The following is a 23,476-nucleotide window of genomic DNA, read 5'->3' as shown; positions in this document are numbered from 1 at the left end:
CCATAGCAGCCGGGCAGGAAGCAGAAACCCTGTCTGCATGCAGCTGCGCAGCACAACCCCCTAAAGGTCGCTGTTCTCCCAGGAGAGGAGGGCCACAAACCAACAAGAAAGGAAGTCCTTCCAGCCGTCACTCGTCCCAGCTCTGCAGACTATTCCTATCACCATGAAAAGGCAAAGCTACAGGCAGACAAAGATCACAGAGACAACACCAGAGAAGGAGACAGACCTAACCAGTCTCCCTGAAAAAGAATTCAAAATAAGAATCATAAACATGCTGACAGAGATGCAGAGAAATACGCAAGAGAAATGGGATGAAGTCCGGAAGGAGATCACAGATGCCAGAAAGGAGATGACAGAAATGAAACAAACTCTGGAAGGATTTATAAGCAGAATGGATAAGATGCAAGAGGCCATTGATGCAACTGAAACCAGAGAACAGGAACGCATAGAAGCTGACATAGAGAGATAAAAGGATCTCCACGAATGAAACAATATTAAGAGAACTGTGTGACCAATCCAAAAGGAACAATATCCGTATTATAAGGGTACCAGAAGAAGAGAGAGGAAAAGGGTCGGAAAGTATCTTGGAAGAAATAATTGCTGAAAACTTCCCCAAACTGGGGGAGGAAATAATCAAACAGACAACGGAAATACACAGAACCCCCAACAGAAAGGATACAAGGAGGACAACACCAAGACACATAATAATCAAAATGGCAAAGACCAAGGACAAGGAAAGAGTTTTAAAGGCAGCTAGAGAGAAAAAGGTGACCTATAAAGGAAAACTCATCAGGCTAACATCAGACTTCTCTACAGAAACCCTACAGGCCAGAAGAGAATGGCATGATATATTTAATGCAATGAAACAGAAGGGCCTTGAACCAACGATACTGTACCCAGCACGACTATCATTTAAATATGATGGTGCGAATAAACAATTCCCAGACAAGCAAAAGCTGAGGGAATTTGCTTCCCACAAACCACCTCTACAGGGCATCTTACAGGGACTGCTCTAGATGGGAGCTCTCCTAGAAAGACCACAGAACAAAACACCCAACATATGAAGAACGGAGGAGGAGGAATAAGAAGGGAGAGAAGAAAAGAATCTCCAGACAGTGTATATAACAGCTCAATAAGCGAGCTAAGTTAGACAGTAAGATACTAAAGAGGCTAACCTTGAACCTTTGGTAACCACAAATTTAAAGCCTGCAATGGCAATAAGTACATATCTTTCAATAGTCACCCTAAATGTTAATGGACTGAATGCACCAATCAAAAGACACAGAGTAATAGAATGGATAAAAAAGCAAGACCCATCTATATACTGCTTACAAGAGACTCACCTCAAACCCGAAGACATGTACAGACTAAAAGTCAAGGGATGGAAAAACATATTTCAGGCAAACAACAGCGAGAAGAAAGCAGGGGTTGCAGTACTAATATCAGACAAAATAGACTTCAAAACAAAGAAAGTAACAAGAGATAAAGAAGGACACTACATAATGATAAAGAGCTCAGTCTAACAAGAGGATATAACCATTCTAAATATATATGCACCCAACACAGGAGCACCAGCATCTGTGAAACAAATACTAACAGAACTAAAGGGGGAAATAGACTGCAATGCATTCATTCTAGGAGACTTCAACACACCACTCACCCCAAAGGATAGATCCACTGGGCAGAAAATAAGTAAGGACATGGAAGCACTGAACAACACAGTAGAGCAGATGGACCTAATAGACATCTATAGAACTCTACATCCAAAAGCAACTGGATATAAATTCTTCTCAAGTGCACATGGAACATTCTCCAGAATAGACCACATACTAGCCCACAAAAAGAGCCTCAGCAAAATCCAAAATACTGAAATTCTACCAACCAATTTTTCAGACCACAAAGGTATAAAAGTAGAAATAAACTCTACAAAGAAAACAAAAAGGCTCACAAACACATGGAGGCTTAACAACATGCTCCTAAATAATCAATGGATCAATGACCAAATTAAAATGGAGATCCAGCAATATATGGAAACAAATGACAACAACAACACAAAACCCCAACTTCTGCGGTACACAGCGAAAGCAGTCTTAAGAGGAAAGTATATAGCGATCCAGGCACACTTGAAGAAGGAAGAACAATCCCAAATGAATAGTCCAACACCACAATTATAGAAACTGGAAAAAGAAGAACAAATGAGGCCTAAAGTCAGCAGAAGGAGGGACATAATAAAGATCAGAGAAGAAATAAACAAAATTGAGAATAATAATAAAACAGTAGCAAAAATCAATGAAACCAAGAGCTGGTTCATTGAGAAAATAAACAAAATAGATAAGCCTCTAGCCAAACTTATTAAGAGAAAAAGAGAATCAACACAAATCAACAGAATCAGAAATGAGTACAGAAAAATCACGACAGACTCCACAGAAATACAAAGAATTATTAAAGACTACTATGAAAACTTATAAGCCAACAAGCTGGAAAACCTAGAAGAAATGGACAACTTCCTAAAAAAATACAACCTTCAAGACTGACCAAGGAAGAAACACAAAAGTTAAACAAACCAATTACGAGCAAAGAAACTGAAATGGTAATAAAAAAACTACCCAAGAACAAAGCACCCGGGCCAGATGGATTTACTTCGGAATTTTATCAGACACACAGAGAAGACATAATACCCATTCTCCTTAAAGTTTTCCAAAAAATAGAAGAGGAGGGAATACTCCCAAACTCATTCTATGAAGCCAACATCACCCTAATACTAAAACCAGGCAAAGACCCCACCAAAAAAGAAAATTACAGACCAGTATCCCTGATGAATGTAGATGCAAAAATACTTAATAAAATATTAGCAAACCGAATTCAAAAGTATATCAAAAGGTTCATACACCATGACCAAGTGGGATTCATCCCAGGGATGCAAGGATGGTACAACATTCGAAACTCCATCAACATCATCCACCACATCAACAAAAAGAAACACAAAAACCACATGATCATCTCCATAGATGCTGAAAAAGCATTTGACAAAATTCAACATCCATTCATGATAAAAACTCTCAGCAAAATGGGAATAGAGGGCAAGTACCTCAACATAAAAAGGCCATACATCATAAACCCACAGCCAACATTATAATGAACAGTGAGAAGCTGAAAGCTTTTCCTCTGAGATTGGAAACTAGACAGGGATGCCCACTCTCCCCACTGCTATTTAACATAGTATTGGAGGTCCTAGCCACGGCAATCAGACAAAACAAAGAAATACAAGGAATCCAGATTGGTAAAGAAGAAGTTAAACTGTCACTATTTGCAGATGACATGATATTGTACATAAAAAACCCTAAAGACCCCACCCCAAAACTACTAGAACTGATATCGGAATACAGCAAAGTTGCAGGATACAAAATTAACACACAGAAATCTGTGGCTTTCCTATACACTAACAATGAACCAATAGAAAGAGAAATCAGGAAAACAATTCCATTCACAATTGCATCAAAAAGAATAAAATACCTAGGAATAAATCTAACCAAAGAAGTGAATGACCTATACTCTGAAAACTACAAGTCACTCTTAAGAGAAATTAAAGTGGACACTAACAAATGGAAACTCATCCCATGCTCGTGGCTAGGAAGAATCAATATCGTCAAAATGGCCATCCTGCTGAAAGCAATATACAGATTTGATGCAATCCCTATCAATTACCAGCAACATTCTTCAATGAACTGGAACACATAATTCAAAAATTCATATGGAAACACCAAAGACCCCGAATAGCCAAAGCAATCCTGAGAACGAAGAATAAAGTGGGGGGGATCTCACTCCCCAACTTCAAACTCTACTACAAAGCCATAGTAATCAAGACAATTTGGTACTGGCACAAGAACAGAGCCACAGACCAGTGGAACAGATTAGAGACCCCAGATATTAACCCAAAAATATGTGGTCAATTAATATACGATAAAGGAGCCATGGACATACAATGGCGAAATGACAGTCTCTTCAACAGATGGTGCTGGCAAAACTGGACAGCTACATGTAGGAGAATGAAACTGGACCATTGTCTAACCCCATATACAAAAGTAAATTCAAAATGGATCAAAGACCTGAACGTAAGTCATGAAAGCATTAAACTCGTGGAAAAATACACAGGCAAAAAACTCTTAGATATAAACATGAGTGACCTCTTCTTGAACATATCTCCCCGGGCAAGGAAAACAAAAGCAAAAATGAACACGTGGGACTATATTAAGCTGAAAAGCTTCTGTACAGCAAAAGACACCATCAATAGAACAAAAAGGAACCCTACAGTATGGGAGAATATATTTGAAAATGACACATCCGATAAAGGCTTGACGTCCAAAATATATAAAGAGCTCACACGCCTCAACAAACAAATATCAAATAATCCAATTAAAAAATGGGCAGAGGAACTGAACAGACAGTTCTCCAAAAAAGAAATACAGATGGCCAACAGACACATGAAAAGATGCTCCACATCACTAATTATCAGAGAAATGCAAATTAAAACTACAATGACCTATCATCTCACACCAGTAAGGATGGCTGCCATCCAAAAGACAAACAACAACAAATGTTGGCAAGGCTGTGGAGAAAGGGCAACCCTCCTACACTGCTGGTGGGAATGTAAATTAGTTCAACCATTGTGGAAGGCAGAATGGAGGTTCATCAAAATGCTCAAAACAGACATACCATTTAACCCAGGAATTCCACTCCTAGGAATTTACCCTAAGAACGCAGCAATCAAGTTTGAGAAAGACAGATGCACCCCTATGTTTATCGCAGCACTATTTACAATAGCCAGGAATTGGAAGCAACCTAAATGTCCATCTATAGATGAATGGATAAAGAAGGTGTGGTACATATACACAATGGAATACTACTCAGCCATAAGAAGAGGGCAAATCCTACCATTTGCAGCAACTTGGATGGACCTGGAGGGTATTATGCTCAGTGAAATAAGCCAAGCAGAAAAAGAGAAATACCAAATGATTTCACTCATCTGTGGTGTATAAGAACAAAGGAAAAACTGAAGGAACAAAACAGCAGCGGAATCACAGAACCCAAGAACGGACTAACAGGTACCAAAGGGAAAGGGACTGGGGAGGATGGGTGGGTAGGGAGGGATAAGGGTGGGGGGAGAAGAAGAGGGGTATTAAGATTAGCATGCATGGGGGGGTGGGAGAAAAGGGAGGGCTGTACAACACAGAGAAGGCAAGTAGTGATTCTACAACATTTTGCTATGCTGATGGACAGTGACTGTAAAGGGGTTTACAGGGGGGACCTGGTATAGGGGAGAGCCTAGTAAACATAATATTCTTCCTGTACGTATAGATTAAAGATAACAAAAAAAAAAAAAAAAAAAAAAAAGGAAAGTAAGTGAAGGGGGATTACTCCCTGATAGGATAAAACTGTAAATCAACAATTAATGCATGCTTTAAATATCCTTAATTTTGATCACTTAAAGGGTGTCAGATGATCGGCTATGGAGGTACACTTTTCTGATAATATTCCTTTCTCTTAAAAAAAAAAAAAAAGCAGATCCTGTGTGGTGACCTCCAATGAGATCTATACAATGGTATAAAGGGCATATCAAAGTGTGGGCAAAGGGTCTGTTTGTGTTTATACAGAGGATGAAAGCCTAATTTGGCTACCCAGAAAATGAACTAAGATACGATATGAAGAAGAACTTCCAACATCAGCATTCTCTGGAAGAGTCACACCAGAAGACGATCATCAAAAAACCTCAACAAAGATCCAGGCGATGCTGCAGTTGTAGCTGCATTCATCCCACTGGTTCCTGGACTTGCCATTGGAATGAAGAAGGAGATATGTAAGCTGGCCTGTGCATACAGTAAAACAACAAATTTGACTGGATCTATACTGTTGGAACTCAACCAAGAATTAGAAGTGCAAGTTGTAGTGCTCCAAAATCTAACAACTACAGACTATCTACTGTTAAAAGAACATATGGGATGTGAACAGTTCCCAGGAATGGGTTGTTTTAATTTGTCTGATTTCTCTCAGACTGTTCAAGTTCAGTTGGACAATATCCACCATATCATAGATAAGTTTTCACAAATGCCTAGGATGCCTAACTGGTTTTCTTGGTTTCACAGGAGATGGCTGGTAATTATAGGTCTGCTTTGGTTATGTAACTGTATTCCTATTATGTTAATATGTGTACACAATTTAATTAGTAGTTTAAAACCTATACATGCTGAAGTTACTCTACAAGAAGATATGTCAAAGAAATAATCAATCTTCCCAGGTTTTCTGCCGCCTGCTACTTCTATAGCTTTTCTTCTTCCTTCCTAATTACAACCCTTAAATAGAATTTGTGCCTCATATCAAATTTACCGAGTACCATAATTCTTCCAAGTGGTAAAGATACCTCAAGACAAATGCTGGGCATAGAAGCCACAGGGCATAAATATGCAAAGAAGTAAAAAGCTAACCTTTTCAAACAATATTGCCTCTCTCTCACTTACCAACTTTACATTTCCCTGTATGGCCCCGGAAGATGACTGGTTAGCCAGAGACGGGTAAGATTCCTCAAGGGAGGAACAACCTAAGACAGGCACAGTCGCAGGGGGGCCATCAGGTGAGAAATTGGGGTTCAACAGAGGTAAGGCTTAGAACCTCACCCCCCGTTTTGAGAGAAATCTTCTGCATACGTGGATGTTTTATTGCCCTTGTCTAGCTTGGATTAACACTTAGTCTACAGGCACAGACCTGATCATCTACATTTCTCTCTTACAGCACTAAACTATGTTTTCTACCTTTATCTTGCATCTACCTACCACTTCAGCATTTTATTTAAAAAAATAATAATAATAATAAAGGGAGAAATGTGGGATTCACATATAAATCAAGTATAAAAATCAAACAAATATTCATATTTGACCTGATTGTCTATAGTTCATAATGACTGATCAAAACAGAAAGTTTCTGTGATGACTGCCCTTGTACTGTTCACCATGTAAGAACTTATTCACTATGTAAGAATTTGTCCACCATTTAAGAACTTGTTCGTTATGCTTCTGAAGATTGGAGATGATGAGAATTAGGCTGGGGGTTGATTAATGATTGAGCATTGAGCATTGACTCCCCTATACAGAATTTTATTGTTGTTAACAACGATTTGATCAATAAATATGAGAGATGCCCTCTCAGAAAAAAAAAAAATATCTTGGCTAACTTCAAATTTGAGCTTGTGTCCATGCAATTCCCCACCCTAGGAATGTTCTTCTTCTCACTTCATGCCTGAGATCCATGTCTGAAAACCTTGTTTGGATCAGATGAAACACAGCTGGTTCTAGAGAGCTGCCAGCACAAAGCTGTTTGCTTTCCTCCAGCTCTGCTTTGTCGGTTCACAACTTCAGCATGGCCTCCTTATCCTCTATGACTTAGCCATTAACACTACTCAACTGCTCGGTGTCATAGCAGCCTAGGAAACAGTTACCGTTTTCTTCTGTCCCCTCATCTTCACTCTGCCCAAATTTGCTTTCTTTTTTTATAGAAATCTGGGCAAAGCACCCATCACACTGGGCAGAAGAGCACGGCTGGCATCCCTGTTGCCCACGTGGGCTCTCACTGTGTTGCTCCCTCGGGATAGCTGCTGGTGTCCCTGCCTGCTGGGAGGGACACAGATGACAGAGGTGGCTGGGCTGCAAGGTTGCTGTGGGATCCTGGGAAAGCTAAGGCAGTTTCAGAGGACAGGAAAATGGAGGATACTTCTGGACTCAGTTTATGGCTTTTTGTCTATTTACTTACCAGAAATCTACAACTTTGAGCAGAGTTCAAACTCTATCACTTTCTTTATTCACCTAATAAATCTTAATTGAGTATCTTATTTATTAAGTCAGACATGGTTTTAAGAGAGTTGTGGATTTGACATAGCTCCTTCCTTCAAAAGCATGGAATCTTTGAAAATAGACAATTACAATGAAGTATAACTAAGTTTAAAAAGTAGCTGCTTTATAGCCAATAATCTATATGTTCTTAAAGCTCTCCAAATATTTGTGAAGTTTGGCCAGACTTGAGAAATACTGTTCTAAAAGACAGAACTAAATACCTGAAGGAAAAAAATAGGAGCCAATTTGTGAACCAAAACTAAAAGAATGTTGATCACTTTGCAAACCATACTGACAATCAACAATTCACCAAAACACACCACTTTTCTCTCTTAAAAAGCAAAAGGCCAAAATATCTATGGCAACTATAGTCATAAAGGACAGAATGGGTTCGAACCAACACTTTTCATAGTGATCTGGATTAAAGGAATGGAGCTGTTATTTTTTTCTGCTCCAGGAACCTTGAAGAATGCAAACTCAAAAATGACAAATGCTTAAAAGAACTGCATCACTTTAAGTCTTATTTAATTCTTGTCTTTTAAAGTATTTCAAGGACAATTACCAAACTTAAAAGGAGCCAACTTTTGGAAACATGTAAAAACAAAATGATAACCACCATATTCTTTAATTCAGCTTTGGCTGGAAAAGTTACTTCAGACAGAAGCACAAGCCTCAGCAGTCGAACCCAAGTCATATAAGAATGGGAGCCCACTGACCTAGCTCTGCGCAGTAGGCAAGCAGCCCATCTGGGCTGTGTCAAGGACTCTGGGGAGAAGGCTTACATAAACATACCACACTGACTGTAAGACTTGGGCTAAAACTATTATTATTCTATATTTTATCATATAAAATCAAATTTTTAATCAGAGCCTATTTGATTTAAAGGGCAAAAAACTTTCCTGTAATGTTGAAATCTTTGTTTTAATAGCTCCACAGGGTGACTTGCTACTGAACGAAATATTTGTTTTAGGAAGCATTTACTATAGTGCTTGTTGTAGAAAACTGTCCACTTAAAGCTGTAAAATATGTGTTACACTAAGCAAATTTTACCCACTAACCCAATAATCACTACAACCTTACTTCAACTCATCTCTAGTTCAATCAGTGTAAAAACAACCATGCAGTATTTAGAAACATAGGCCAAGTAATCTTTCTTTCTTAAAATTTATTTTAAAGGTTAAAAAAAAAAGTTCCTCCAACACATTAGTTTACTGATACAATCCAGAAATTCATTCTGATGTTGCATATAGTCTTACCTAAGTCATTGTTTTTTGTTATCGCATTAGCTGCCCTGGTTCGGGGTCCCTGCTGTGTAAACTGATACCCAAATTTAAGGATATTTGTATTTTCCTCAAGCATCTTGGCCATTTCCAATTCTACAGCGGTCCCCAATTGCTGCCTCTGGAATAATCAGAATTAAAGAACAGCATTAATAAAGTAGATCAAAATACTTTCAAGGTTAAGTCAAGACTAAAACATTTAGGTACATGCTAATTCTGTTGGTCTTTTAAAATTTCCCTAATTCTTAAAACACATAAGAGAAACAAAATTTTAAGAGTTCAGTATATGATCACACATCAAAAAAGTGTAAATTACTACAAATGAGATACCATTATTATAGGATGACTATAATAAAAAGATAGACAATATTAAGCATTGGCAAGAATGTACCCTCAGACATGCTAGTAGCTATGTAAAAGGAGCAGTTGCTGTGGAAAACAATTTAGCCACTCCTCAAAAAGTTAAACATAGAACTACCATATGACCTAGCAATCCCAGTCTTATGTACCTATCCAGGAAAAATAAAATCTTATATTCACATAAAAGCTTAACATATGAATGTTCACAGCAGCATTACTTCTACTCTTCAAAAAGTAAAAACAACCTAACTATAACAGAATATTATTCAGCCATAAAAAATGAGTAAGTACTGATATAGGCTATAATATGGGTGAACCTCCAGAATATTTCACTAAGTCAAAGAAAGCAGAAACAAAGACCACATGTTACACAATTCCATTTACATGAACTGTCCAAAACAGGCAAATACACAGAGACAAAAAAATAGGTGAGTGGTTGCCTAGGTCTGGAAGGAGAAGTGAATAGGGAGGGACTGATAAGGCACATGGGTTTCTTTGGGGGGTGATGAAATGTTCTGGAACTAGACAGAGGTGATGGTAGCACAATTCTATGAATATGCTAAAAACTTAGACCAAATACAGAAAGTTAATGTTCTGCATGCCTCAAATGTCCGCTCTCTCCTTTCAGGACACCATCTCCCCAGGGGCTCCCTGAAAGCCCACCCCGCCGCAGCCTCCCAAGCCCCCCACTGGCACAGCACTGTGGCTGTGGCATCCCAGTTACTGCTGGGGAACACCAACCTGGTTGTCAATCTTGAGCTCTACCAGTGTTTCATTATCTCTTAAGGCATCAATCAGTGCTAGAACCCCAACTCCTGTAATAAAGTTGGACTCCATATTTAAGCTCTTCAAATTTTTGTTCACTCTTAGCATATCTGCAAAAGCCTAAAAATTAAAGAAAAAAAAATTTGGAGATTGAAATTTGAGAGCACCTATTACACATTGTACATTGCAAACAAATCCACTAATTAACACAACTACCTTAGTATTTCTCATTAGATTGTTTTAGCTTGACACACTACCTCACAGGCCTCACATGTACCCTGTCACAATCTTTAGACTTTTTGTCACATGAAATTTTCTCTTGGTAACATTCTCTACTTCTGTTTACACTCATATGTTCATTCAGACCCTATGCTATGCTTTCTCCTGTGACTCTCACACTTCCTTAGTTTCTGTGTAGGACTATTTTCATTTCTCTTTGAAACTTTTCTTTCTTGGGTCCTGATGTAGCTGGGTCACTGTGAAGCTAAAATGAGAGTAAATTATGGACTAATTTCCAAGGCAGAAATGAAAAGGACTGCCTAAGGCAGAAGGCCAGAAAACATCACGGGGAACTAGGACTGCAAGAGCACAAAGCCCATGGAGTAGAAGGGTTGACTATCAAATTCCTGAAGGAAAGGTATGTCCTCAGTCTGCTTCCATTACATTGCTCACAGGGTGTGGTAGTGCTAGGCATTTGAACCAGTGCTTAACAAACACTGTAGTAATTACAGAAACCTGGAAGTGAGAAGAGGGGGATGAAGTGAGAGGGAAGTTAGAATAAGAGTGTGGGTTCATATAAAACAGCCCCTTGGAGGGGTCAAAAGCAAGGTCAAACTTTAGAAAATATGGGTAAGATCAAGTATAAAATTAAAGTCAAGTTAAAGAAAAGGCAATAGGGGGCAGGGATAGTAGAGAGAACTTGGGACAGATACCTATGCACTTGTATTTTCCATTAGTGACAACTAGCTATATGACCTGAACAAATAAATCCCTTACTCAATCATCTGTATGTATATTTATGCAATATTACCGATGGCCCATTATTTGGTAAGTACTGCTCTGTAGATTCAGGAATAAAACAAGTCCCTGCCTGATGGAACTTACATTCTAGTTGGGGGCCCAGATAATCAATAAGTAAGCAAAATGTAGTGTCAGATGGTAAAAAGGGCTGTAGAGGAAGGAAAAAGACAAAGTAGGGTAGATGGGTTGTGCTGGGGATGGGGTTGTATTTATACAGGGTGGTCATGAAAGGCCTCACAAGGTGACATCTGAGCAGAGACTCAAAGAAAAAAGTGAAACTGTATGGGATATCTTTAGGGAGAAAGTTCTAGGCAAGAGGAACAAGCGTAAAGGCACTGAGTTGGGAGCACGTGTGGTATATGTGAAAAAGAGCATGAAGGCTGTATGGCTGCAGTAGAAAGAAAGGGCAAGGAAGGGAGATGAGCACTGCTCATGTAAGGCCTTAGAAGGCCATTGAAAGATTCTGATTTTACATTCTCAATGAATTAAGGAGGTGCTAGAAGGTTCTGAGTATAGGAATGGGATATTTACATTTTAAAAGAATCACTTTTGACGCTGTGTAAAGAGCTGACTTTGGAGTGGCAGCTCAAATGGAAATAATCCAGATGAGAGAAGACAGTGGCTTAGACCAGAGTAGTCATTGTGAAAATGGTGAGAAATGGTTGGATTCTAGAAATATTTTGAAGACAGGCCTGGATACACATTAAAGATTGTAAGAAAGGGGAGTCAAAGATGACTCCATTTCTTTTTTGTCTTGAGCAAATGAAAGAATGAAGTTGCCATTTAGTAAGATAGGACAGAGTGTGAAAGAAGCAGGTATGGGATGGAAGTCAGGAGTTTGGTTTAGAACTTAGAACTGAGAAGTCTATTAGATATCCAAGTAAAGCTGTTAAATAGGTAGCTGGACATGAGTATGGAGTTCAAGAGAGAAGTACAAACTGGAGATAATAACATTGGTAGTAACAGGTAATAATATGGGTGTAAACAGAGAAGAGGGCCTAGGATTAAGCCCTGGGCCTCCAATGCTTAGAGGTTGGGGAGATGAGGAACCAGCCCGGGCACAAGACAAGGGATGTCCAGTGAAGCAGGAGGAGAATCAAATGGGGGTAATATCCTCAAAGCCAAGTGAAGAAAAAGGTTCATGCCATGATCAAGTGGGATTCACTCTAGGTCAGATAAGGAGAGTCATATATTAGGAAAATAGTGATGTTTACTAGAGTGAGTCAGGTATGAGGTTCTGTTTTAATATACAAAAATTAGTCAGTGTTAATAAAGGAAAAAATATTATAAAGGAAAAAACCACATGACCATCTCAAAAGACACAGAAAAAGCATTTGACAAAATCCAACATTACTGATGTGTAAACAGAATCCTCTGCAGATGTTAAAAGAATGGTGTGGGACTTTACGTACTAATATGAAAAGATCTCTAAGATATGCTGTTGAGTGAAAAATTAACCTACAGAACATGGCATATAGCATGACTTCATCTGTTTTAAAAAACTATAAGGAAATGCAGGGAAAAAAAACACCCATAAACAAGTAGTCAGTGTATTGTCTATTAGCTAAGCAACAGTTGGAAAAAAGGGAGTGAAATCCTGTTCATAAAATCTGGTTAGCCACCTCTGTAACACCCTGGTACATAGCAATAATTTCAACATTATCAATAGTAAGCTTACTTACAAGAGCAACAGGGTCATTGCTCCGGGTGGCTGCAAGACTGAAATACTTCACATGTGTGTTGGTTTCCAAAGCCTTCGCAAAATCTTTTAGGGTTGGAATTGGGATATTCTTGAAGACAATAATGTGAAATTAACATTTTAGTTTTTAGGAAATTCAGTCCGTTAATCAAATACATTTATACTTTTTTCATTAAGATATACTCAGAAATTTTATAAACACGACAGTCTACAAATGAAAACAATTCAGTCTCCTCCATATTATCTATTTGACTTCTCTATTATTATGGTACATTTATATAAACTACTACCTACAGCAGAGTATTTCTCACGATTTCTCTAGCATTTAGGTTAAACTCACTATTTTTTAAATTATTCATATTTATAAAAAGTAAGCGCTTGAGTATTCAAAGTGGGCCCCCACTTCTCTACAGAGACAGATGTGTGAGCCCACCTCTACTGAGTGTGATGCCCAAGGCAGATGACATGCTGTTCTCAGTCACTCAGTCTGAACCAGGTACTAAGAGAGATTGATTCCTACACTCCTGGAAATGTGGAAAGACAGGATTCTAGAAGTCACTTATTTCTCTCTAATACCAAGACTTTAATTCCCTGTACCCTGGTTATTTTCACATCACTGTTGTTGATTTAGAGACAGAAATCATGAGGCCTGAATTGTTTTAAAATTAAGATTAGTATCAACTAATTAGCTTTCTCCAAGGTTTTCTTTCCTCCACTCACAGGAAGGAACAACCACTACTAAAGGAGCGCAGAGATCTTATTCCCCGGTCCTTGTAATTTCCAGATGTTCCCTCTGCCCCCAGTTCAGATAAATCAAAAATTTAAATGAGTAATTTGTAATGAAGCTATTACATAATGGCCAATACCAAGAGACAGAATCTGAGTTTACTCTTTGGTAATTAATTATTCCTATGCCCTCCTAATTCATTTCTTCTTTCTTTATCCCGAGGAAGAGTTGCATTTTTTAAAGATCCCAGAAAGTCTACTTCTAGGTTTGTCTATTCAGGAGAAACAAAAACATATGTTCACATAAAACATTTATTCTATATGAATGTGTACAGTGGCTTTTTTCATAATTATCCCAAACTGAAGCAACCCTTATGTCTATCAATTGCAGAATGGATAAACATACTGCCACATATTGTCCACTAGAATACTACTCAACAATACAAACGAATAAGCTACTGATACACACAACACAGATGACTCTCAAATGCAGTATGCTAAATGAAAGAAACCATACTCAAAAGGCTACGTACTGTATGATTCTATTTGTATGACATTGTGGAGAAGGCAAAATGACAGGGAAAGAAAAAGGCTCGGTGGTTGTCAGGGGCTAGAGCTGGGGCCAGAGAATGACGACAAAGAGGTGTGACATGTTCTAGATCTGACTGCAGTGGTGGTACGCAACTGTATGCACTTGTCCAAAGTCATATAATTGTACACTACAAGGGGAGAAGTTGACTATATGGAAATTATACCTCAAGAAACCTGACTAAAAAAAACAAGACTAAATACTCTTAAAAGTAGGCAGTACTTTGGAAAACAGAGAGATTTATGCTGACAGTCTGTAAGAGTTACATTTTAATGTATATTCCTTAAAAAGCAAGTCAGAAAAATACTGTAATGTTTCTAACTTCTAAAATGTGAAGGAATCTATGTTAGCATACTGTTAGGAGCAAAACCTTTACCTTCAGGTAGAAAAAATTACACCCTATCAAAACTGCTCAGCTCTCATGCAGGATACAACTGACCCAAAGCAATTCAAAACTTTGTCAGCTTATTAGCACACCTACCTTTATATTATTCAAATTAACTTCAATAAGACGAACATCATTTTCTTTAATTCTCTTTAAGCTCTCTTCCACATTGGTTGGATTTGGTGGCTCATCAAATACTGGAAGAATCTTTTCTCCTTTTACCACATCTGTAGTAACAAATGAAAGGAGCAGGAGTCTCTGGCTGATGCTATTACAGTGGATGCATGTGGTCAGCCCACATCATATTCACACTCACACTCATACACACCTTCAGTTGAACTAAAAGTTTTCTCCCCATAATTTCTAAAAGAACCTTTATATATTGACACATATTTAAGGTATGTAAATAATAATTTATTGAATATATGCCAAACGTAATTCAACATTTGTTTGCAATGTGTTAGCCTTCAAAAATGAGTATTTTCACTGCCTCTTGGTATACTGCAAGATATCTTTATCACTAAAATATATTTGACAACACTAATGATCCTATTTATTTTTATCAATGTTTAAGATAAACTCCTAATGTGATCAAACCTAGTATCTCATGTCACTGTTTCTGAATTTGACTGCTAATTGCTGTAAAGGCGGTAAGAATCACAGACTTGAGGAATACCATCTCGATGAAAAGAGAAAGGCGATGGAAGAGCACATTACCTCCTCCTCTCTGGGGTAGTACTACAAAGTGGGAAAAGCAGGGAGAAGAGTTAAAAATAGGGAGTGGGGAGACAGAGGGAGGTGATGGTACACAGAAGAGCTACTGAGACAAAATTCCAAAAGTTACTGCCCTCCTTCACTTGGATCCCTGCCCTTTGCCATATATACAAACCATATCCACACACAGGGCCAGAATACAAGCCATGTGAAATTGAAAACGGACCTGGAAGGCTGGGCCCTCTAATGAGATATACATGTGCTTTGATGCGTGTGTGGAGGAGTATGAACACATGTGACAGGCAAATTTTTATGATAAATCTTCTGGGAAGAACACTCATAGATAGCATCAGATTCTCAAAGAGGCAAATGATCACCACAATATTGACCATAATTGACACAGAAAGACTGATAGGGTCTCTGGCTTAGTTCTTCTCTTCTTCCCTCCTCTAGCTTTTAGGAGCAAAATGCATCTTAAAACAAGGTATAATGTCTACTTACCCAGTAAATTCCCTCCAAGAGTATCCTTTTCTTTTCAACTCTCTCTTTCTCTCACACGTGCATGCGCGCTCACACACACATACACACCATTCTGAGGAGATAATTCAGATAAGGTCTTAAAATTATTTTGCTGAGGACAGTTGAAAGATTTGGATAGATTTAGCCTGATATTAACAGAAAATCATTGTTTTCAGATCTATCTATAGAAGGAGTGAAAAATTTCATGTTCTAGAAGACTGGGTTAGAACCAGTGTAGATTGCCAGGAGGCAGAATTTGGTTTAATACCTGAAAGAGCTTCTTAACAGAGCTCTGCTGAAAGGACAAGGTGGGCTCTCCCTCATGCTAAGTTCAGCAAGGCAGTCTTCAAGATGGTAATCATGGATACAGAGAAGAGCTCCAACATTGAATGGAAAATTGAACAAGTTCTTCCTCAACTGCAAATTTTATAAAACCAAAAGATTTCTTTCCCTAACCTACAGAACATGTGTATTTAAAGAGCCTTGCTCCCTAATGAAATAATGGATTCAGTCAATGGGATGCTTAAACCATTAATAAAGGTTCATGTGGAGCTTTAAATGGATCAGGCTGTCAACATTTGAACCCACTCATCAATCTGAGGACCTTTCCCAAAGAGGAATGACCAGACCTAATATGTTTCCTAATGTGATTTAATCAGCACCTAGGAAGCATTCTTACCAAAAATACAAAACCCAAAAAGCTGCACCTGAACATGATCAGGACTCTAGAAAATAACAGTTTACAGAAACACAGGAGATAGAGAAACATGTAAAATGATACTACAAGGTTGCAATCAGCCAAATCCAGAATGTGGAAAATTCTACATGACAAGTAGTCTTCAAGAAATAAACGGCATAAAGGAGGAAAGAGTCTGAGGAGGACAGATGTTAAGAAGTTAAGAGGAACTGAAAACAAACAACAACAAATGCAGTGTGTGACCCTTATTTTGATCCTGATTTGAGCAAACCAGCTGTGAAATGATGTTTTTGAGAGAAGAGGGACATCTGAACATGGACTGGGTATTAGATGATATGAAGGAATTATTTTAATTTTTAACTTTGATAATGACATGGCAGTTATGTTAAAAGAAAGTCCTTCACTTCAGAGAGAGACATATGGAAATATTAGAGGTGAAGTAATAGAAATGAACAGGATTTGCTTTAAAATATTCCAGGAGAAAAAGAGGAAGGGTTGGGGAGGGAGGCAGACAATAGATGAAGCAAGGTTGCCAACATGTTAAAAACAAAAACAGCTGAAGCTGGCGATGGACATATTATACTCTTTTCTATTACATATGCTTGAACATTTCTACAATAAAAAAAGTTTTTAAAGGGGAATGGCCAAGTTATAGGACATTCATAAACTGGAATGTTATACAGATTTTTGAATGAGGTAAATTTTTAAGTACTAACTAGGAAACATGATATACTGCTAAGTGATATACTGTAACAGCATAGGTTAAAGTTGTTACCACTGACTGTGTGACACTGAAGTTACTTTCTTAATTATTCTAAGACTTCAGTTCCCTCACATGTCAATTAAGCATAATAATAATACCAATTCACAGAACTACTGCATAGATTGAGAACAATTCACATTCAAGAACTATGCACAGAACAGGACCCATAATCAGCATTCAAAAAAATCAGCCCATAGTAGTATTATTGAAAAATTAAGTTGTAAGAAGTATCTATAGTGTGATCCAATTTTTCTTTAAAAAAATGACTATTAATGTATAACATGTATATATGTATAAGCTTGAATAAACATAGTACAAAGTTTAGAAGGATATATACAAAGTTTTTAACAGTTTGGGTTGGGGTAGGGACCTGGGGGGTGTAGAAGGCATGATGGCTGTAAACAGAGAGACTTTTGCTTTTTACCTTATACACTTAGGTATTGTTCAAATGTGCTACAAAAGTATGTATTACTTTGGTAATTTTAAAACATAAATGAATTTTTTTAAAAAGCTTTGCTTTAGGCTATTTAGTATTTCATATCAGACCAAAAGCTTTATGGACTGAATAGTTCTGTGGTTTCTCCTGATCTGATTTTACAGTGCAGTTTGTCAACATTGTGGATTTCTTGATAATCAATAACACTGAAAATAAAATGTCAACAAAAGCCAAATTTAATTAGCTTTTATTCTGTTTATCATTAGTATTATTTAGTGAGGATAAAGTGGTTCCTGTTACATTTCCTGACACATTAAGCATAAAATATTAATATGCTATTCTCAATAGTTTTCTATGTCAATACCATCTAGCTGGAATCTTAGGCTTCAAGTACATATACATAACATTTGGTATGTATATACTGAGGTTGATACATGGAGAAAACAAAATGTATTTAACAAAGGATAGAATTCACAAAGCATTATACTCACTTGAAAAATTTTCTTGGTCGACACCATTACTACTTCCCACTATATTACAGAACTGTGTATTTGTTATCAAGTTGTGCATCCCAAGAATAGCTATAAATATAGAAAAAGAAAATTACCTTTTATTTCATCAGTTTTAAACATAAAGAATTGATTTTATAACCAAAATTTCTTATATAAGTGATTTTAACATTTTCCAACTCAACTAAATACAGATTTTGCAGCCAAAAAAATGAGAGACAATGTCTTTGTTATTTTCTCCCACACTTCTGAATTCAGACACATCCCTGGAGCCAGCCTAGCCCTAAATATAAGTATGTGCTTAGCTCCATCTGGTGGCTAAGGGAGAAAACTGAAATGATTTATTTGTGGGGTTCATACCTCTCACAAGGTTTCTAGGAACATGTAATAAAGGCAGATTTTCAACTTAACCTTCACTAACTTTACTTTTGTTAACACTCATATTAATTTACATTTGTATTTTAGCTAAAAGAGAGTGCTAAAAGCAGTATTGAATTCTCATATTTAAGATTAAAGTAACATCTCTCATAAATGACTCATAAATAAATATACGTGGTTCGGGTTTTTGGTGCCCTTTTGCACACAAATGAGGCAAAAGCTACAGTATGCCCCTGGCCATCCCACTCTGATGAATGCACCATTTACAAATCCATCATCCTTAGCCCTCCAAGACACAAGATATCAGCTCAGGCTGTGGCACCACACCTTGGCTGTCCCTTTGCCGGGCCCTTCCCAAAGAGCCATCATTGCTCATTTCAAACATATTAGTTCTTGGGGTTACTTGGTACTAGCTCTCCCCATCCGTCATGTTTTTCTATATAGGAAAATATATGTGTGTGAAGGTAGGTGGGGTAGACTGGTCCAGAAAATGAACTGTCAATGACTAACAAGGAGGTTTGGTGTGTCCCAGATACACTTTGGAAATGGGGTGAGTACAGCTCAGGATTGACTGTTTCATCTGCTTTTGTTATCCATCTTAGGGTCTTCTAATAAAATAGGACAGCAGTTGACCCTGGAGACTCTTTATTAGTGCTCAGATGGGACAGCTTCTAGCTAATCGCCAGCTGATGAACAATACACCAAGATGGGGAAAGGTGTTAATACAATAAATTCCATTAGTATAAAAATTTCACCACTGAGGGAATTTAAAGAAATGAAATCCTTTATGTCAGATTTCTAGTGTAAAAAACCAAATATGTGGTCACTGATTCAATGGCACTTTGCTAAACAAGGGAGGCATTTACACAATGTATATAGGTGTGTGCTGGTGTTCCCCTCCCTTCCACACTCATTCATAATCTCATTTGTTTTAGTAGATACCTGCGAGGTCACACAGTTCTGTATCAGAAGCACTTGTCAAAGCTTCTTCTAATTCTGGATCAAGAGATACTTTTTCTTCTGTAAAAGTCTGTATAGGTTTCTGTTTAGGAATAAATATTTTCCCTGTAAAATAAAGCAATCTGTTAACTTCACTACTACTGCTATGAACTCATTACCATTTTATCTTCTAAAAAAAATTATTAACAGTATGTACAATTCAAGCTGAAGTAAAAAGTCAAGATAAACATCTACCATAATTTTGTTTCATCTGTGATATGTATTTATAAGTATCCAGAGTAATACCTTGGCCAAACAAATTAGAATGGAAAAAAAAAAATCACATCAGAAATTGTTCCTATTTGTGAAAATAAAAACAGGTTCTTTTTGGAGCAGTTATGAGTTACTCTACAAACACTAAATTAAAAGATAAATGAATGAAGGGATAAACAAAAAAAAATCTGTAAAACTTTAAAAGGATTTAAAAAAAAACCCTATTCTAAGAATCCACTTACTTTTAAGCAAAAAATTGTTAGTCATTTGGGGTATGGCAATGGAATTATGATTCTAGAAATCTAAGTTCTAATTGCAAAGAAATTCCTGTATGTCCTGAGTTACTTGTATTCTGAAATTTGACCACTGTTCCTCTAAACCTCAATGGACACTATAAGAATTACCTTTTAACAAACTAGCTGTTGTAGAAACCTAAAATCTTTATTATTTGAAAATCAGTATTTCATTACCATATGTTCAAGGCAAGACTGAAAATATGAAGGGAATGGACAATGATGATACAGCTGCAGCACAGCTGACCAACAAGCTGTATTCACACTTGATAGGGATTAGTTACCAACACTGCCTCTGGGTTCTCTTCCAAGACAGGGAAAAATTCTCACTAAATGATCTGGAAAGGCCTATGTATGGATTCACAGAAGTGCCAATTCTTTTCTATCAGGAAACTCCCAGGAAAATATGAGACTGCGGCCTGACGAATCCAGTGCACTGTCCAAAGAAATGTTTGTGGGCTTATAATTAGTGTAGTGAGTGAGTACTGTGGGACTTCCTGCTCAAGGGAAGTATCAGTGTAACCATAGGGAATCCCTTCACAATACGGACTGCTGCCAAGGCTGTTGAGGTATTTTCTGCTTAAGTCTACCTAAAAGATCTTAATTTCTGATACTATGTTTTTTATTTTTAGCACTTCCATTTGGTTCTTTTTAAAAAAATAGTTTGTGTCTTTGCTGAAATTCCCTGTTTCCGTATACTGTTCACCTTGTCCACCAGATTCTTCATCATTTTTGTCTCAGTTATTTTAAAGTCCCTGACTGATGACACCAGTATTGGGGGCATCTCTGAGTCTCCCACTGACTGTTTATTTTCCTAAGTATGGTCACAGATGTCTTCAAGTCTCTGACTGTCTGCTGGGCATTTTTGTATAAAAGTATAGCAGAGACTGGGGGAAATGATATTTATCCCCACAAAGGACCACATCCATTTATTCAGTGCTGAATCAATATATTCCACAGTTGAGCTGAATCTGGGCTTTGTTGCAACTTTAGTTTAATTCAGTTACTCACTGGCTTCAAACATTTTGAGGACAGGATCAGGATTCTCTCTCTTCGGCAAGGCCTGGGTCTAGAACCCCAGTGAAGTTCTGGAGATCCGAGCTACCTCCTTTTAGGGGGTATGAATTGTGAGAGATTTCTCCCGATGTGTAACTCAGGCTGACAGCTATCTTGGTGAGGGAGGAGCTCTCGCGTTTTTCCAGTCCCACCTCCTGATTTTTGGGTTTGCCAGATCTTTCAGCCCCACTGTTGTCTTGTCTGCTCTATACTCTGTGAAGTTTGGGACAGCCTGGAAGGGATTTTTCTTTGCTCCCCTGCTTGTCCCTCAGTCTCTCCCAGCTGAAAGCATGTGCCTCAGGAATTTCCTCTCACACTGCTTCCCTACCTTAGTTCTTGGAGTAGTATTCCCGGCACTACATGAAGACTTGGAGGAAAGAAGTGGGAGGCAGTGGGGTCTCACTGTCCCTAGGGCTGCATTGTCCAACAGGGTAGCCACTAGCCACATGTGACTATTTAAGTTTAAAATAAAGTCAAAATTTCAGTTCCTCAAGTCACACTATGCACATTTTAAGTACTTGATAGCTACATTTATTTGGCTAGTAGCACAGATATTGAACATTTCCATCATGGCAGAAAGTGCTAGTGGACAGCACTGGTATAGGGCTTTTCTGGATTCTAATCTATCATGCCAGCCCATGTATGGTCATTAAGTTTGTTAAATATTAGGCTGGTTTCTCCTTACTTCTTTTTGTAGTGTTTTTCTCCTTTTCCCTGTATTTTAGTCAGGAAAGAGAGCAGGAGTGGATTAACTCTCCTACAGATGGCTTGTTACTTTCTGGAGTCATTTAGGTTTGTGTCTTCAAGTTCTCTGATGGCTTTTAAAAAACTAAGAGTATGCACTTACACTGCTTTCTTAGGTTATTATGGTGAGAATAATTGTCTCTTGCAACTCCTACATCTGAGTCAGAAATCTTTCTGGTTAAGTATTTTCTTATTGAAAATATGGCTCTTGGTCAATCCACAATATATTTGTATTAGTGAGGATGTTTTCAACTGCATATAGCAGAATACCCAACTGCAAGTGGCTTACACTGGTACTGGTGCCTCTCAAACTTTAAGGAGTATCTCATTCACCGGGTGATCTCATTAAAGTGCAGATTCTGAAGCAGCAGGTCTGACATGGGACAAGGTTCTGCATTTCTAACCAGTCTCCCTAGTGATGCCAAAACTGTTGATCCACAGACCCCTTTTAAAGTAGCAGGGTTCAAACAAAAAGTATTTTTATAATCACAGTTAAGTCCACAGGTAGGTGGTATTGGGTTAGCTCAGTGTCAATTCTTTATTCTTATTTCCCCTGGAATTTCATGTGTGGGTACGCATGCGTGCACATGCACACACGTAAGAGACAGAGATAGAAACAGTCTTCTGAAAAAAACTAACAACCCATGAGGATTGGCTACACATCGACATTTTTGAAAAAGCTCCCTAGGTGACTCTGATTCTTAATTACTCAGGTTGAAGCACTGATCTGAATAATTACAGTTCTGAAAAGATTAGGATTGAGTTACTTTCCTCTCCTTGAAATATAGTCAAAAAGCCCTGACTTATAATTTTTAATATTTGCATTTATTTGAATTAACAATATCTTTAAAAAAACGTTTATTTTTATCCTTTAGCAGACAGCATTCTGTCTAAATGACTTTAATTTCCTTATTTAACATAGCAAAGTCCAAAACTGGAATTTTTTTAAACCGAAATTACAATTCTTTACATTGTAGCAAATTAAGAAAATAAGCAATGAGTAGATCAGAAAAAAATCTCTCAGGGAAGACCAAAATGGCATGACCCTCAAACACAAAAATGAAACAAACAAAAACAGGGCTATGACTCTTGATAGCCAAGAATGTTAAAATAGCTCAGTAGTGTTTCTGCTACTACAAAATGGCAGCTAAGGAAACAGAAGAAATTAAGATAAGAATTCTTGTAACAGTAAATTAAATGCATGGCATTTATCCAAACTCATGTTTATGCCAAAAGTGGTGGTGGGGTGGGGAGAAGGAATCTCAAGCCAAAATCCTTGCTATTGTCACAAAATCAGTAAGAGATCCTGTGAAGCACATTAACAATTTTATTGCCAGGACCTTTCTTCACAAGTCCTCATCTCTTCTGCTCTGATACCAAGTTATAGCTACTGCAAATGGTTAAGAATTATGTTAGTCACATCACAGCTCCCATCCTGGCAGAGTACACAATAA

General features: G+C 37.7%; 1 protein-coding gene across 1 annotated transcript in view; it reads right to left on the bottom strand.

Moving 5' to 3' along the window:
• Positions 1–23,476, bottom strand: part of TMOD3 (tropomodulin 3) — an 83,965-nt gene that overhangs the window by 9,632 nt on the left and 50,857 nt on the right. The window contains exons 4-9 of the mRNA XM_036917771.2: positions 19,660–19,782; positions 18,322–18,411; positions 14,798–14,928; positions 12,985–13,092; positions 10,259–10,402; positions 9,134–9,278 (exon numbers count right to left, since the gene is read on the bottom strand). Of these exons, the coding sequence (XP_036773666.1) occupies positions 9,134–9,278; positions 10,259–10,402; positions 12,985–13,092; positions 14,798–14,928; positions 18,322–18,411; positions 19,660–19,782 (741 nt within the window). The remainder of the gene's footprint in view (positions 1–9,133; positions 9,279–10,258; positions 10,403–12,984; positions 13,093–14,797; positions 14,929–18,321; positions 18,412–19,659; positions 19,783–23,476) is intronic.

Source organism: Manis pentadactyla, chromosome 11 (genome assembly GCF_030020395.1).
Source record: "Manis pentadactyla isolate mManPen7 chromosome 11, mManPen7.hap1, whole genome shotgun sequence".
NCBI classification, from domain to species: domain Eukaryota; kingdom Metazoa; phylum Chordata; class Mammalia; order Pholidota; family Manidae; genus Manis; species Manis pentadactyla.
The sequence above is the reverse complement of the archived record's forward strand: the minus strand, read 5'-3'. Positions and strand labels throughout refer to the sequence as shown.